Source organism: Myxocyprinus asiaticus, chromosome 43 (assembly GCF_019703515.2).
Source record: "Myxocyprinus asiaticus isolate MX2 ecotype Aquarium Trade chromosome 43, UBuf_Myxa_2, whole genome shotgun sequence".
In the NCBI taxonomy this organism is placed as follows: domain Eukaryota; kingdom Metazoa; phylum Chordata; class Actinopteri; order Cypriniformes; family Catostomidae; genus Myxocyprinus; species Myxocyprinus asiaticus.
Window position 1 is genome coordinate 28899719 of NC_059386.1, and position 17842 is coordinate 28917560.

The 17842-nt window shown below is 37.4% G+C and overlaps 1 protein-coding gene across 1 annotated transcript in view; it reads right to left on the reverse strand.

Moving 5' to 3' along the window:
* Positions 1–10521: 10521 nt before the first annotated feature.
* LOC127434028 (nuclear receptor-interacting protein 1-like) overlaps positions 10522–17842 on the reverse strand; it is a 33553-nt gene continuing 26232 nt past the window's right edge. The window contains exon 2 of the mRNA XM_051686454.1: positions 10522–15865. Within this exon, the coding sequence (XP_051542414.1) occupies positions 12310–15522 (3213 nt within the window). The 5' untranslated portion in view covers positions 15523–15865 and the 3' untranslated portion in view covers positions 10522–12309. The remainder of the gene's footprint in view (positions 15866–17842) is intronic.

A 17842-nucleotide genomic window follows, 5' to 3' on the forward strand; every position in this document is an offset into this window, starting at 1 on the left:
CACACACACACACACACACACACACACACACACACACACACACACACACACACACACACACACACACACACACACACAGGCGGCTACGTCATTGTGATGGAGTAAACAGACACATGAAACATGCACAAACAAAGCAATACACAATCTCGCTTACATATACAGACACATTAACACACACACACACACACACACACACACACACACAAAAAAAAAAAAAAAAAAGCCGCTTTAACCAGCCAAAGATGGTTGGCTGGTCTTAGCCGGTTTAAGCTAGTCTCCCGACCTGAACAGCTAAAAATGCCCCAAACCGCTCTATAATCAGCCAACAGAGCAACCAGCTAAGACCAGGTTCAGGACTGGGAGGGACCAGTTGTATTAATTCAAGAAAATCTCACACTGGTCTATCATTATTATGAATTTTGGGGGAAATGTGTACCCTTCAATGTATTATATGCTCTTTATGGCCCTGCCTCAACATAAACACATGCATATTGGTCATATAATAAATGTTGAGAGCACTGCGCGCGCACACACAACACACAAACACATCAAGTCAGCTGACTTTGAGTTTTGTAACATCAATGAAACGAAAGTGGAAAACAGTAATGAAAACACAACTATGAGCAGGCCACACTGAAAAAAAAAAAAAAAAAAAAAAAAAAAGAGTACGATTTACTTAATTTTTATTTAGCAAGTTTTTGCACACAGTTTTTCTAAGTAAATGTACATTTTATAAAATTAAGTAAAATCTACTTTATTTTATCACATAATATTGATTGAAGTGAGAGAGTAAATGTAACTTTTACATTTGGTTGCATTTCAGTAACTTTCACTTACAAATCTGATGTACATGATATTCAAATGAACATTTTACTAGAACATTCCACATTTTGAACTTTCATTTAACATGTTAAATAATGTTCCACATGACATATGATCAACATCACCTTGCATTATTAGCAGTAGACACAATATGGAGCTGCGCATGCAGACCTCAACACTCAAAACACCATGATGGTAACATTTAACAGATCTTTTATTATTATTATTATTATTATTATTATCATGAATGGAAAATTTTGAGTAGAAAATGAACTTCAGACTACAAAACATAATCAACAATATAATAAAAAGTTGTAAATAAACTTGCAAACATGGAAACCAAGCAACCTCGTAAATTATTCAAGCCAGGTGCATGTTGCAGAATTTACTTATTTTATTTACCACTGAAATTTACTCAGATTAGCAAATAAATATGACTAGGTTTTTCTACTTTAGGATTGCTACATGGTGACGCATTATAAAAATAAGAAATAATAAAAATAAAAAATATTTTCTTATAAGCTAAAGCATTAATTTTTACATGTTTGAATTAAAAATATACACATATTTACTTAATATATTCAATTTCACGCTTATATTAACTTATTTAATGTAGAAAGTACTTAATATTTTCTGCTATAATTACTTCACCACAACATATTTTTTTCCAATGCAGATGGAATTTTCCCTCAAAATCAGCGCACAAAATGCAAAAAATAAAAAATAAATAAAATAAAAACTCATCAGATTTCATCTGTCCCTGAGTATGACCCAACCATGGCTGTGTAAGAAAAGGAAAATGCAGCTTGGTGGTGTGCAGTCTGGCTTATATCTTTACATTCATCCTTGTTGTTTCTTGTTTATTAATATGAAATGTTTATGTGGGTGTTCACATATTAAACGATAGTGTCAGAGATGAACTTTTCCATTAAGGGGCAATATTTGCCCCCTGGATTTTTTTGTTTTTTATATTTATTGTTTTGTTTACATCTGCATTTATGATTTAATTTGTAGCCTACTATAATTTACCAACTGGTGTCGTAGAGTGATTTTAAGTCTCTGCAAAAGGTGAAAGAAGCTGGAGAGGGTAAAATGTTTGGATTTGGTATGATTTGTTTTTAACCACTTTGTTATTTTTATTATATTTTCGTTTTGTTTAAAGTGTCATTTGAATTGAAAAATATTTTTGGTTTAATTTTTTCATGTTTCAATACATTTATAACATTTTTCAAAATCAAAATCGAGTTTTTTTATTTTTTATTATTATTATTATTATTATTATTATTATTATTATTATTTTTTTTACCTTTATATGCATATGTTTTCAAATCATAAAAAAACTGTGTCATCCTTTTATGTTAAATATGTACATTTAATACATTTATTAAGTAATTAAATCTTATATTTTATGCAATACTATGTGTACTTCGGCCTAGAATATAATATTATACAAGATGTCACAATTCATGATATTTCGAATTTTGGGGGCATTTTTGTAATTTTTGGTGGCATGTTTTTCCCTGAGTCACCATTAATTTCTGACACTGACAAGATATAAGAGAGATTCAACATTTATAAAAGTTTTGCTATACATTTGAAAGAATATGTTTTATTTTATTTTATAATATACTGAATTACTACATTAATTATTAAAACATAAAGAATGTACAAACATTTGAAATACATATTCATGTAAGATTTAGATGTGGATTTATTCCCCAGATTTATATTCTCAACCTCAGGCAGTTAGCTAAGAGGCACGACCACACACACTGTTGAGAAAGAGAGAAATTCAAGTCTCTTGAAGACGATGTGGTCAATAATTTTTCTTTTTTCTTTTTTTATTATGTTTTAAGTGGGTTGTTATTTCTGTTTGCTGTGGACACAGTTTATTGAAAGTAATGTTACATACTCCATGAACATACTTTTCTGTTTCAATCACCAGTAAAAGATAATAGATAGATAGAGCTGTAGCTACAGCAAAAGTAATATGCTAATGTTTTGTTTTCCCACCATATGCCACACATTACATTTGTGTTGGTCAGTGTGCAGTGATACAGGTTCACATGTCAAACCTGAACGCTGCCAGTAGATGGCACTCTTGTACATATTTTCAATTAAAAGAAAGTTGCATAAGCTCTGTGTAAGGGCCAAAAGGATACCATAGAAGTCACCAAAGAAGGTCAGAATGTTTGTACTTCTTTTTATTATTATCTCTATTTAATTCAAACTATGTGTTTCTGAGGGTTACTTTCCACACAAGCTTTTTGAATGAATACATTTTAAGTTTGAACCAGTAACACAAATGAGAGCACGTCTTAAACAGGAGTGTTTGCATCATCAGAGTATTTAAGGTGTCATTTTACTAACACCATGATATTGAATGAGGTGTTTTGTATCCCTCTTCCAGTTTTTTTCTCTCATAAGTAATGGTATTTAATGTATTACAGCATGTGCATATATACAACAATAATGCAAGCAATATCTAAACAGTTTCCTGTACAGTAGCCTAAATAAACACGGCTCTGTCAGGTTACATAAGACTGCTCTACTTTACATTTACAGATCAGAAGTCATGCAAATCTAATAATAAGGCCATTCAGCCCCACCAGAGGCAGCCACATGTCAGTTCATGTAACAGCCGTAATATCGCAATAGAAAGCAGATTTTAGAAGGTTAAATAACACACTTAATACATACACAATATTCTTCATAGGTAATTCACAGAGATCTGCATGTCTTTATTTTTAAACTAACTAAATTCCAGAACATCTGAAAAAGCTGACCTCTGTCCCTCATGTCATTTCCCAGCTCTCTTAACATTAATCTGAAGTGTAATCCAAAGGTTTCCTGGTCCGTCTGGGGGATTTTCCATAATTTTGGGAGTGGAAATTAATCTCAGGCAATATTTCGTACAAATGGGTTGGGTGCGGGGGCCACTCGCTGACCTTTGGCCTCAGAACCAATAGTTCTAATCTCAATCTGGCCTCAGTGAGATTGCTTGACACTAAAGCGCCCTTTCACATTTAAATGTTTGCACTGAAAGTCCATGACCTGTAAAGCTGACTTTGAGCTGGTCATGTCGAGAACATATTCAAAGAATGCAATTTACAATAAGATTTAATGGTTAATGATAATTCATAAATACACGATTCTTTACTGTTTTTTTTTCTTCATAATGCATTAACCAGTGTTGACATATACAACTTTTAATGTTTCAAATGTATTAGTATATGTAGAAAATAACATAAACCAAGATGTAAAAATATTGATAATTTTTAAGTAACTATTAACTAAACAAACACAACTTAACTGTAAAGTGCTGCAAACATTTCTAATAATAAAATGTAAAAATATAATATTCTGTATAAGATGAACAATATATTATTTATTTTATTACATTTTTTAGCAGTTTTATTAATTTAATACTGAATTTATATATAACATAAAAAATATAATACAATTATAAAAATGCTAAATTTTTAATTAACCTTAAAATACTATACTGTAACAATGTTGACACAATCTTGTTAAATACTGCCATTATTAAAAAAAAAAAAAAATTTCTTCCATTAAAATGAGGAAATTATATCATTTGAATGAGTGAAAGTGAGAACTAGTTTTCATTGAGCATGCATGCATATTCAAGGCTTCCTCATATCATGAACAAAACATCATTATCAGAAGTCAGAGGGACACATTTTGTCCTGCATTGAACTTGAAATATCAGTTAATTCATTGTTTCATTAACCCATTAAATGTTAACTCCAATATAAGTTAACTGTGTTAAGCTCTTTTATGTTCTGTGGCATGGGGTCAGCACATCACCAGTTGCCGTGATCAACAACAGGGCTCAGTGAGCGCTGTTAATGAAAAGAGAGGTTCTACTGCCAAATGTCACGTTTCTGGTGGCCTTTAAAAATAGGGGTTACTGGGAAATCGGAGGGAGGTGGGGTCACAGCTGCTGGGCAACTGCAGATCAACCACTGTGAGTTGAGCTGGAGATGTCAGAGAGAGGCAAAGGTCACAACCCCTGAGGCACTGGCACAGACTTCAAGAAGCTCACCTTTACAAGCATCAATCAGGGGACTGGATAAAACAATGGATTAAAAGAAAGAATACCTGAAGCATGCAGCACTGATTAAAGCAATAAGCCACTCGAGGATGTGCATTAAAGTGCTTTATCACTGTTAAGTGGTGTTGTTAGGCACAATGAAAAACAAAGTGCCTTAAAACCCTATTAACCATGGTGAAATGACTGTAATGCACAGCCTCATGGCTTTTTGCTATAAAATAATGGTTGCAACGGCAATATGATGAAAGACAGCTATAAATATGTAAATAAGGATATAATATATAAAGATTGTATTTTAGTATTTATAAATATAATATATAATAATTGTATTAAATATAATATATAATAACAGTAAATATAAAATATAAATTATACAAATATTGATATGATATATATATATATATATACACTGGCAGCCAAAAGTTTGGAAAAATGTACAGATTTTCCTGTTTCGGAAGGAAATTGGTACTTTAATTCACCAAAGTGGCATTCAACTGATCACAAAGTATAGTCAGGACATTACTGATGTAAAAAACAGCACCATCACTATTTGCAAAAAGTCATTTTTGATCAAATCTAGAAAGGCCCCATTTCCAGCAGCCATCACTCCAACACCTTATCCTTGAGTAATCATGCTAAATTGCTAATTTGGTACTAGAAAATCACTTGCCATTATATCAAACATAATTTGGTTAGTTAAATGAAGCTTAACATTGTTTTTGTGTTTGTTTTTGAGTTGCCACAGTATGCAATAGACTGGCATGTCTTAAGGTCAATTTTAGGTAAAAAATGGCAAAAAAAGAAACAGCTTTCTCTAGAAACTCGTCAGTCAATCATTGTTTTGGGGAATGAAATCTATACAATGCTTGAAATTGCCAAAAAACTGAAGATTTCACACAAAGGTGTACACTACAGTCTTCAAAGACAAAGGACAACTGGCTCTAACAAGGACAGAAAGAGATGTGGAAGACCAGATGTACAACTAAACAAGAGGATAAGTACATCAGAGTCTCTAGTTTGAGAAATAGACACCTCACATGTCCTCAGCTGACAGCTTCATTGAATTCTACCCGCTCAACAGCAGTTTCATGTACAACAGTAAAGAGAAGACTCAGGGGTGCAGGCCTTATGGGAAGAATTGCAAAGAAAAAGTCACTTTTGAAACAGAAAAACAAAAAGAAAAGGTTAGAGTGAGCAAAGAAACACAGACATTGGACAACAGATAATTGGAAAAGAGTGTTATGGATCTTAACCCCATTGAGCTTTTGTGGGATCAGCTAGACTGTAAGGTACATGAGAAGTGCCGGACAAGACAGCCACATCTATGGCAAGTGCTACAGGAAGCGTGGGGTGAAATGTCACCTGAGTATCTGGACAAACTGACAGCTAGAATGCCAAGGATCTGCAAAGCTGTCATTGCTGCATGTGGAGAATTGTTTTGATGAGAACTCTTTGAAGTAGTTTAAGAAGCTCTGAACATTTTTTTTTTTTTTCAAATTGTAATAGTAATTTTTCACGTTATTAATGTCCTGACTATAATTTGTGATCAGTTGAATGCCATGAAAGTACCAATTTCTTTCCATAAGAGCAAAATCTGTACATTACTCCAAACATTTAGCCACCAGTGTGTGTGTATATATATATATATATATATATATATATATATATATATATATATATATATATATATATATATATATATATATATATATATAGTTCAATAAATACATTTAAACGTATTTATGATAATAATCTTGATAAACAGTTCTTCCATCTAGTTATATAGTTCATTAGCCTAACTGTAGGCTGTATGTGGTTGCCAAGCAACATAACAATTAACAATCAAAGGTCATTCTAATAAAGGTGGGACTAATAATCTTGTATTGATGCGGAATTCGATTGATATGTGATTACAGATGTGCAAATATTTTACAACAGCTTCAAATATAAATCATTCAAATGGATATGGAGCCAGAACTATCAGTTTTATAAACTGTCTCAGTTTGTATATCTGTCCTTAACAATATGAACAATTACATTTTGTGTGTCCCAAATTATAGTAAAAGTGTCAGAAGTGTTCATCCATTCATGCCTTTTTGTAGCCATGCAATGGAGGATAACTTTATAGCGTTTCTTTTTCAGCTTTTTCAGAAGTAGAAAGCAGCGGAGAATTGGAGGCTGAAGCTGCAACAGCAGCTGTTTCATTTATGTACCTTATCGTTAAAGGAATGATCCAGGTTCCATAAAAGTTAAGCTCAAAGAACAGCAATTATGACGTAATGTTGATTACCACATATAATGTTTATGTCTTGAGGCTATATTTTTGAAACCATGTGTATTTTGATGTTTATGGACTGGCCCCCATTCACTTCCATTGACTCACTCTAACTGCAAATTTAGCTTTTTTTTATTTTAAATTATTTTCTGTGGTTATCAATATCATGTCATTAATGCATTCGATTGAGCTTAACTTGTATTGAACCTGGAATAATGAATTAAGTAATAATTAATTTTAATGACAATTTATGTAGCTAGATGCTAACACAAATCTATTGTTTCTTTCATGGTAATTGAACGGTACACAATTATTTCCTTGTCAAAGAACAATTTTGACACCAGCCTGTAAGAGTCATTATGCCAGATAAGCCCTAAGATGTAATTCAGCACCTGTGAATGAGTGTGGATGGTGATGAAGTTGAGTTAAACATTGACCCACAAGACCGTGCTTATTGCAGGAAATACACACGGCTACTCCAGCTCTCCATCTCAACCTGCTGAACCTTGTTGACCCGAGTACTTTGTCTTCCTGGAAGTCCAACACATTTCCTTTGTGTAGTGGGCTGTAGATAAATTGAAAGTAGTTTCTGGGCTGCCTCCAAACCCCCGCTATCCACCAGTAAAATCCAGGATATCAGAGGATGTGAGACAGACAAATGGCTGTTTGTGCAGTTAAAAACACTGACCTCGGGTTAGACGTGTGACTTATGCGTATGCCCTCTCCTCTGTTTTGAAGCCAAAAAGAAATCAGGGGTTATTGGTAGTTCAAGCATGATAAGAATCTCTGGATGGAGAAGTTCACATGGAGCAAAGGTTATAGAAAGTTAAAGGAAAGAAACCTCATGAGAGGATTAAAGTGAGGGAAGCTGAACTGAAACAGTCACTCTAGGAGACGTGGACAAATCCTCTCATTCAAAAAGCCTGGCATTAGGCCAACACAGTCTCATGAGAATTCGTAAGACTAGTAAGAGATGGGCAATTCATAAGAATTCGTGTAACTTCATTTGCACGACAATGTACGACTAAAGCCCCAATTATACTTCGGTTTTGACGCGAATGCTTGGCGTATGCGTACAGTCAAACACTCAGCCTTTCAAAGTATACTCCATTTGACTGTACACGCATACACAGGCGGTTGGCACATGCGCACTACGAATGCTATGAGATACTGGAATATTTCTCTTCAGGAGTTTAGACCCATAATAATGTCTTTATAGACCTTCAGACTCGAGTTATAGAAGTGGAGGCATCTCCTGACTTCCTCACACACGAGCTTTTGACGTGCACATCCACTGTTGTTGTTTCCTCTCCGTCTCCAGTTGTTTACTGGGGATGACATCTTCTTGCATTTCTTCATGAAAGCAACTGTTGCATTGTGTGTTGCGACCTTTTTGACCCAAAAATTAGTGCAAATAATTCTAGCTGAAATTTGCGTTGTGCTTCCTGTACGCAGACACCTAGCTTTTTGTCTAACTGAAGTATACTTTTGGCTTTATACACCAACCGATCACATATGCTTCCTTCATCTCCTTCAAATCCCTCATATTTCCTTATGGTGTTTGGGTTGGGTGTTAAAATGAACAAATACCTCATGAACTGCGTTCGGAGTCCAGAACTTTTGCTTTTTTTTGTCCAACAATATACACAACAGGGCTTTTACATTACTATCATAGTAACGTTTAGGGTCTGGGTAAGGTGTTACAATGTATGGTTAGGTTTAAGGATGGGGGTTTGGGTCAGGGTTAAGCGTTAAAATTAGGGAAAATATCATTAACGCGTAGTCGAAATATGGAAGCCTCTCTTCTTTCCATCGAACACAACAGGGCTTTTTACTTTACTAAAATGGTAAGGTTTAGGATCTGTGTAAGGTGTTACATTTTTTTGTTAGATGTATGTTTGTGCAGACACACATTTTGTTTAACAAGGAGGAAATAAAACATTAGGTACAAGGACACGAGGGAACCATATTTGATAAGTCGTACGGTTTCATACAGATTGTTTCGATTTGTTACAAATTCGCCATCTCATGCTTTTTTACAAATTCTCATGAGATCGTGTTGAATTAGACACAAGCAGTTAAAAGTAAAATCACATTTGTTCACTTTAAACAAATCCTACATTGACTAGGTACATGTTCCACAAATGACCAGAGATTGTCCAAATAATCTTTGTCTTAATATTAAACAGTTTATCTACAGTATTGTTTTGCATTGTACCATTTAAAACCTAACAAACTTCGTTTGGATGAAATGTGTGTTTGTGATATCTTTCTTTAAATAAGTGGCACTTAAATATTTTGTAATGATACTCATACGTTAAGCATGGTTTAATTGTCCAAATACTGTACATGTGACAATAGGGAAATGTCATGTAGTCCTTTGGAACACGCAATCCAACAACTGTCTCGATTTTAAGATGAAATGTTTACTCTGACATTTGTTTTAAGTGGCCAAGAGGAAGTTTAGAATTGAGATCAATGCGTTTCTCACAATGGTTGGACAAGCCACTTTTCAAAATGGAAGCCAACAACCTGTTTTCCCATAATTATAAGACAATGTTTTCCAAATACTCCTTACCATCTCTTTCCTGCCATTGTTGAAAACTGGCAGAAATGCACATACCAGATTGGAAAGTCTTTTTATATATTACAGTCTCTCACGGTTGGAATCAAGGCCACACAAGTGATTTTGGGGGGGATGAATGCACATGAAAGCTGGCAGTTAAATGTTAGTTAACATTTATTTAACCTTCACATGTGTAAACATTTCACACTAAGCTACTTATAGATGCTCTATGTATAGTAAGCAGGGTTCCCAAATCTTTTGACCAACACTCAAAAATTTTCGTCTATTTAAGTTGAATTTTTATAAAGATTACAAAAGTCATTTTGATGGAAATTGGTTATACAACTGAAATGTGTAAATATTAAAAAATAGAGTGAATTAGATTACATGACTTTTCTAGGTGTTTATGGTTAAGGATTTTTAAAGATAATTTTATGATGATTATTGAAGCATAAATTTGTTAGTCAGGTACCAACCTGGAATTAATAGATGTAAATGATTACACGTATTAGTGTAGAAATATCTCTAATAAAAGAAAAACTTACATTGGAATGTGGAAAATATGTATATTCTTATATGACTTTTAAGATTTTATTCATTTCCTGGAAATCATAGTTTTAAAATCCCATGATATTTCCAGGTTTTCCATGACTGTAAGAACATGTAAGGAACTAGTAAGTAACCCTTATAAGGTTCTAGGAACCTTTTAATGTTATTCATTTTAGATGCATTCCCACCATATTTAAACTTCAATGCATAAAGTAAAAGTAAAAATGGCAAACATTTATTTTTGTGTTTTTCAATATTTTATTATGCTATCAGTGCAAATAAACAACAAAGACAGAACACAAGAAAACCAAAAGGCTCCGATCATTACCGGAGTATATTACAGAGTGACTAAATTAAACTTAATGTTTTTTTTTATTATTATTATTTAGCTTCTTTTTTAACCGATAACAGAAACATAAAACCATTAACAAAATGCACATTTGTCCTCACAGTTTTGAGCATTGGCTCACAAGTCTAGGACTGCATTTGCACAGATTATAGTTTAAGTCCCCATCTCTCCATGATAAAACATCTATTTTAAGACTTGACATTTCCCCATACACAGGCACTCCCCATGCGTGTGCATGCTACGGGCAGCAGAGCAGAACCTCAGACAGAGCAGTAGATGTGAACAAAGATTATCGTTAGCCCACAACATGCAGAAAAGTGTTTACTCCAGTACCCTATGTACATTATTACAGTTTTTATATGTACAATACAAGACTTTAAAAACTATTTTTGTTTTTGTTTTGAACAATACAAAATAGTCATCTTTCATCATGAAAGCAATATTTACATAAATATATCTAACCATTGTCAAAACATATGCATCGTATTAAGAGAATGTGGAATAAATTCTGACATTTTCTAGGATCATTTAAGACTTAGTGAGTGATGGGCCTTTATCAGAATAAAAAAAACACATTAAAAAAAAAGAAAAAGATATACTTCAATTAAACTGGATTGCAATCCCTTCTCACAGTAGAACATACGATTCACACAGCGTCCTAAACAGGGATCTGTTTTCCCTGTAGAGACATCTTTGTATTTCATAAATATTAGAATTCAAAATAATTAACTTTTGTGGCTTTGGTGGACAAACTGTATAACCTCTTTTCAAAATTCAACATAATTCATTTAGAGATCATAAGACTGTGAAATGCTACATGCAGAATATTTAGATAAAGTACAAAACAAATTATACAAACCTGTAATAAACATTTCATTGGCTAAAAATATGACACTCTGGTTTGTTTGGGTTTATTTTTTGTTAAACATCATGCCACTATCACCACATAACATATACGGTTTCATTCCAGATGAAATTAAAGCAATGTAGATCTGACTAAGCTACAATTATAGAACATTCCTGTAAAAAGGCAACAAGCCTTTTGAGCACTCATTCCTGAACATGTGAAAAAATCTCTTGACCACAACAAAGCTTGACATAAAAGATACCTGATAAGTTACACTGCCATTCCTTTAAATTCTGCTGTAAGAATATTACAATTACAATTTATTCCCCTGTTATAATTGGACTTTCAATGCCACAAATCCATAACGGTATTGTGCTTAGACTGTACAATATTATTTGCATAAAAAAAACAGGAAGGGCCCTGATTTGGCTGTAGATAAATATAGAGTGAAATTAACAGTAACATTTTTAGATTCCTCAATAATAAACGTAATTGAATGTTCAACATAAATATTTCAGGTACAGGAGGAGGGAGGGTTTTTCATGGTGTAAATTTTTATGTTGTGTTGGACAGTTAGCTCAGCATACACAGTACAACTGCATTCATAGCAGAGGCTCAACAAAAGATGTGTATGCAAAATAATTAAATCATGGAGGGCCATGTGACCATCTCATTTGGACATCAAAAAACACAAATGAATTAAACATACAAACAAAATAATTTTAAACAGCGGAAAATAGCCAAACAGTCTTGGTTTCATAATTTTAAGAATAAAAATGGACAGAAAAGCATGACTGTGCATCTTGCTGTCTTTGGTAGCAAAGATCTACCATTTCTCCACTGAGCCATTCAGACTCTCCTCTCTCGGGCTGTGAGTCTGTCTTTGAGCCACAGAGTTTATCCTGTGGTAATAGTCAGTGTTATCACAACAAGGTTCCACTTTTACACTCACTGCACAGTGGGCTGGCTGTACCTGATCCCGTATCTCATTTCTTAGCTGGCCATTTCCCCGCTGGAGCATGTAGTACAGAATCGGGTTAGATCTGGTAAAAGGGGGCGAGTCTGGACTGGATCTCTCCTCCCTGCTAAAAGTTTCTCCAGGTGACCCCTCAGGTTCTTTTTTAACAGGTTTAGGACAGGCTTTGGGAGAGCCCTTAGCCCAAAGTAGAGACCCCCCATTGCTATCACGAGATGCTGCAGTGGACACTGATTTGGGAACACCAGGCCCTGTACTGAGAGAATAGGGGTACCATGGCAAGTTCGATAACTCATGAGAAAAACCAGACTGAGTTAAGTTTCCATTGGCTGCAGGGAGGAAGGGATTCGGGGTCCCTCTGGGTTGGGATAACTCCTTCAGGCAGTTTTCTGAGAGAAGGAGTTGCTTGAGAACATTGAAGCCTTGGCTTTCTCTGGACAGAGGAGCTTCGCTCCTTGGACTCCAGGCTAAATCTTCTTCCCTTGGTCTTATCAGCTGTCTGTTCTTGTATTCAGAAGTTCCAGACACCAGATTGTCACTAGTTGTATCTCCTGATATTTGACAGAGCTTATTATTCAGGTGGTCGGCCAGCTCAATGCACAGTTTTCTTTTTTTAGGACTAGGGCTGTGAAAATCCAATGACTCCTCTTTTACAGAGTTCACGAGGAGCTTGTTGTGTGGCTTTGAAAGGTAGGTAGCATTCTGCTCTTTCAAAAGCTGGCTAAGAAATTCAAATTTAGCAGCTGTTTCTTTAGGACATAGCTCAGATTTGATCTTGTCCTGTGTTTCCGAAATGGGAGTGGGTTGCTCTGATTGTCTTTGATGAGACATGCCATCATCAGAGCTGTCTGATGAAAGATTCACCTCTGCTGGCTCCGTTTTTATCTTGACGTCCAGTAAAGGCCCATTTGAGCTGTCACAGGTGGCGGAGGTCCACTGAGGTTTCTCCAGCCCCCTTGGTGTTACTTCCGAGACCCTGTGCACACTGGATCTTTCCTTGTGGGAAGCAGTTCCCAGCAGAAGCTGCAGTACAGTGCGCTTCTCTAGAAGGTTTTCTAATTGCGTTGATGCCAAGGGTGACTGCTCAAGCTTGTGAGGTGTGAGAGTAGCAGGGGGTCTATCCAGAATGGAGGTTCTGTTCTGTTTGATTGGAGAGACAAACTGATTCTGAAGAGCCTGTGGCTTGTCAAGCTCAAGTTCTGGGCTTTGCCTTCTGCTGGTTGACTTGTAAGTGTGTAATGGAGGAGAAGGGGACAAGTTCTTTACACCACTCTGTGCCAGATTCTGTAGTAGTTTGCTGGCACTGAACGGAGGCTCTGCCATCTTCTCACTAGAATGAGTTTTAGACTTGCACAGATCAAGGGGGCTGGACTGGGCACGGGGAGATGGGTAGGAGTAGGAAGGAGAGACTGAGCTGAATGTAGATAAACATCCACCTGTCTGCCAGTCCAGAGGACTCCGGGTCCTGCTGTACTCTGGTGTACCAATCCGTTTAAGCGGACCTGCAGTCAAGCTACTGATGACTGCCTCAGGCCGCAAACCAGGATTATCTGGACTTTTGTTTACCTTCTCGTTATTTCTGCGCTCTAGCAGTAACTGCATTAGGGTGACCTTATCATGGGATTTCATGTCTGGGCTGGCATCCAGATCCATGGCCTCACGAGCCTTTGCCACAGAAGGTTCCGGCTTCCATTTGTTTATGAGAGACTCTGTGAGCTTGTCTAAAGAGGAGGTTAAGGAAGAGCAGGCCTCAGATTTTTGGCTAGTCAATCTGCCTCTCACGGACAGGTCAATGGGGGAACAGCTGGAAAAGCTCTCAGCATCACTGCTGTCTTTGGTTAGACTGTTCTCCTGGTTGGAGTAGTCGCTGTCAGACTGCAGGGAGGAGGCCTGGCTTGGGAGGATGCTGTGATCATCCTCCAAGTGTCCGTTCTTGGTGAGCTGCTGCTGGGCATTGTGGTTGTTGAGGAGCAGGAGCAGAAGGCTGCTGCAGTTTTGTGAAGGTCGACTGTGTCTGTCGAAGGGCCGTCTCTCTTTGGGGGCTCTTGGGGAGGACAAAGGAATGGAAGGGCTTCTCTTGCTGGAGTTTAATGCTGGTGGGGGGAGTGTTCCATTTTGAACATTTAGGGAGCTTAGCATGTTTGGGGAAGTTGATGGCAGCCCCATGCTGGGAGGCCTCTTATCCTGCATTTGCTGTGTGGCCATGGCAGCTAACCTCTCGCTTGCTGATCGACTGGCTAATTGTGCTTTTAAGGCCTGCTCTCTGGAGTACTGCTGTAGATGAACCTCACTGGACAGCAGTAAAGCCAGCTGACTGCAGGCTACACTGGGCTTTGGGGAAGGGGCCGGACTGGACCTTGCCTGCACTATGTTGGCCACAGCCTTTAGCCGCTCTGTGCAGGACATGGTTTCTGAAGCAGTGGGCTGGTCAGAGCTTTGAATGGAGCGAGGGGACTCAGAACTTCGGTTCTGGTTACTCCGATGACAATAAGGCACAGTGTTATGGTTTTGCTGCTTGCTTTTCCTCATGAGGCTTTTGAGGTGGCCTGATGCTGTGCCGTAACTCTGCTGGGTTTCTTTATCAACAGGAGAGCTTTCACTGCTCTCCCTATTGAACTGTTTGTGGCTTTGAGAAATGTGCTGTGACAAGGCGACACTCTGAAGCTGGGAGCTGAAGGACTGCAGCAGAGAGGCCAGCAATGTGCTTTCCCCCTGCACCGGGCCATCCAGGTCTCGTCCATTCACTTCCACCACATCTCCAGCCCGTTTCTTGCTGTCGTCTACACTCCACGCCCCTGAGCGAAGCAGTCTGGCCTTTTTAAGGTGCTGTGAGGTTGCACTAGGTGGGCTGCCCTTGTCTGGTGAGGGGGAGCCATGGTTGGGTAGCGGAAATGCCCTAGTCACCTTGTTGGCATTTTCCTCGTTGTTGTGGTCTGGCTCTGATCTCAGTGTAGCAGTGGCAGTTGGCCCAGTTGTGACCGGATGCATTAGCAAACCCTCCAGATATGTTAAAGCAGTGGAATCCTGTTTAGTTTCAGGGCCAGACTCCACCCCATGAGTCATGTTCTACAGTAGGATGCCCTGATGTGTTTTTCTACAACTACTGAAAATGTCTTCGTAAGATCTGTGCCATGAACGCTGAAAGCAGTAGGGGTTTGGATTGTCCTCCTTTTCCAGTCAAAGAGTTTTACATACAAGACCATCAGGTATTTGTAAAGTCTTTGCAGGGCAACCCAGCTGGCATCACTTTGCAATCAGTGACATTTTGACTCAATCCACACTGGTTTAGAATGACACTGTGAGCACTGTCAGAGGAATGAGGTTTCTCTGCCCTGACGAAGCATTCAGTGTCGCTCTATATTTGGAAGTTCTGCATTCCCGATCTCAGATGTGGCCACACGGGAACCTGCAACACAGGGAAAGAAGACACTACATGAGTGACAGGTGTCAACATCACAGAATCACCACAACAACCAAGGAACCATTCTTTTAATCCAAAAGCAACAAATTCTCAGTAGTCAGGCAAGCAAGAAACAAAACAAATAAATAAAAAATGCTTGTCACTTGATGATCAAAACCTAATAGTTAGGGACTCCAGATAAAACACAAGGCTGGTGAAAGCAATTGCCAACTGCACTGACACCCAGTTGGGATTCTGCTTTAAGACTTGTCAATGTTTTATCTCAGATGTAAAAGGCTTTTAAATGTCCATCACTCCCCATGTGGCAGAGCACTTCTGAGAATTATCACCAGAGATCACAGCAAGTGGAGTGTAAATTGACATTTTAAGGGTTTCTGAGCCTAAGAAATTTATAGGCAGGGCCTGCTCATAGTGTTACATTCAATGGAAAGATATTTGCCTAAACTTTGTTAGTAAGATAAAGGCCAAATTCTTGCTGTGCTTAAGCATCTTAAAACAAATTGAAGATCAAAATCTCTTTGCTAGAATATATACTAGATGCTTTGTTATAGAATATGTAAAACATGAATATCAGAGACAGCACAGAGGACTGCTGGAGCTGTTCACTAGGTCCTGGAGAAAACAATGAGAAACAAGTGAGTAAAAGATTGCAATATACAGTATCGGTTTTGATTTGCAATACACTAAGCAGTAATATTTAGCAGCATAAATATTACGACTCAAATATCAAAATATTATTGAATCACCAGGTCCCTTCTGATTTCCACCCCTTCATGTGAGTAAGTATCAACTCATAATATGGTATGAAAAAGGATTAAAACATAAATAAAATATCTTCCTCTTTCTTAGATATGACAGTCTCCCTGGCATAACAGGACTATAGAAGTGAATCCCTTTCAAAAACGGCTGTCAACAGCCTTTCACACTCAGGTCAGCAGTGGCTTGGCAGGCCTGGCAGGTGTAGAGGGGCACACATGGCACACACCTGTCAGACTGCTCTTCTACAGAGCCACAGCATCAGATAACATGACAGCGCCTCTGGCTTCTCAGTCGACGGGCCTGAACCCTGTCACAACTGCCTACATAAACACTCCTGACATCACACTGTCAGGCCCACCACCACAAAGGTTAATTAATACAGGATTCTCCAGCTTCCCCCAAGGCAGTGTTCAGCTGCCAGACAGCATCTTACCCATCAATGTCCTGCATCTTCAGCAGTGGGGAAACGTGTTACAGTGGTTTGCCGAGGAGTGAAGCTTGACCTTGAGCTGGGGACGCGTTAGAGCGATTCATCTGCATGTTAATGCCTGAAATATTCAAAGAGTGGAACAGTAACTAAAGATTCTCAAGATGACCTGACAAGAAGATCCTTTGAGAATCATTACTGGTGTGTCCAAGGTCAGGCACATTTAAATTTGATGCAAACTTCATTAAGTTGAAAAGGTCAACCAAAACAAGTTGCGACAGAGGAACTGCAAGGACACAGAAAAGAAAAACTAATTCAGCCTTGGTTACCTGACCATCCTGAGCCACTGAACCAAATTTAACAAGGAGGGCAACCTGCCAAAATTGGGCCATCTGACGTCTTGCACTAATCTTAATCGGCCAGATTAAGATTACTTTCCTGCCAATGCACCATGCTTGGAAGTGTTGCTACTCTACAAATAAAAAAGCTTCAACTTGGGACTGGAAAAGAAGATAAACAGACAAAAGGAAAAACTGGACAACAAAAGAGTAAAAGTATAGGAAACTCATAATTAAAGAATAATAAAAACTACATTAAAACTGGACCAAGCAAGCTCTTTACAGCATGTACAAGTTTTGACTTGACAAAAAGGGTACATTTAAAGTCTCACGAGGACTCAATATATAATGTGACACAAAGGTTACAAACAGAGTTGGGATAGGGGAAAGTAATTTATCTTCCCCATTCATGACCATGCTAAACAGGAAATACAAAAT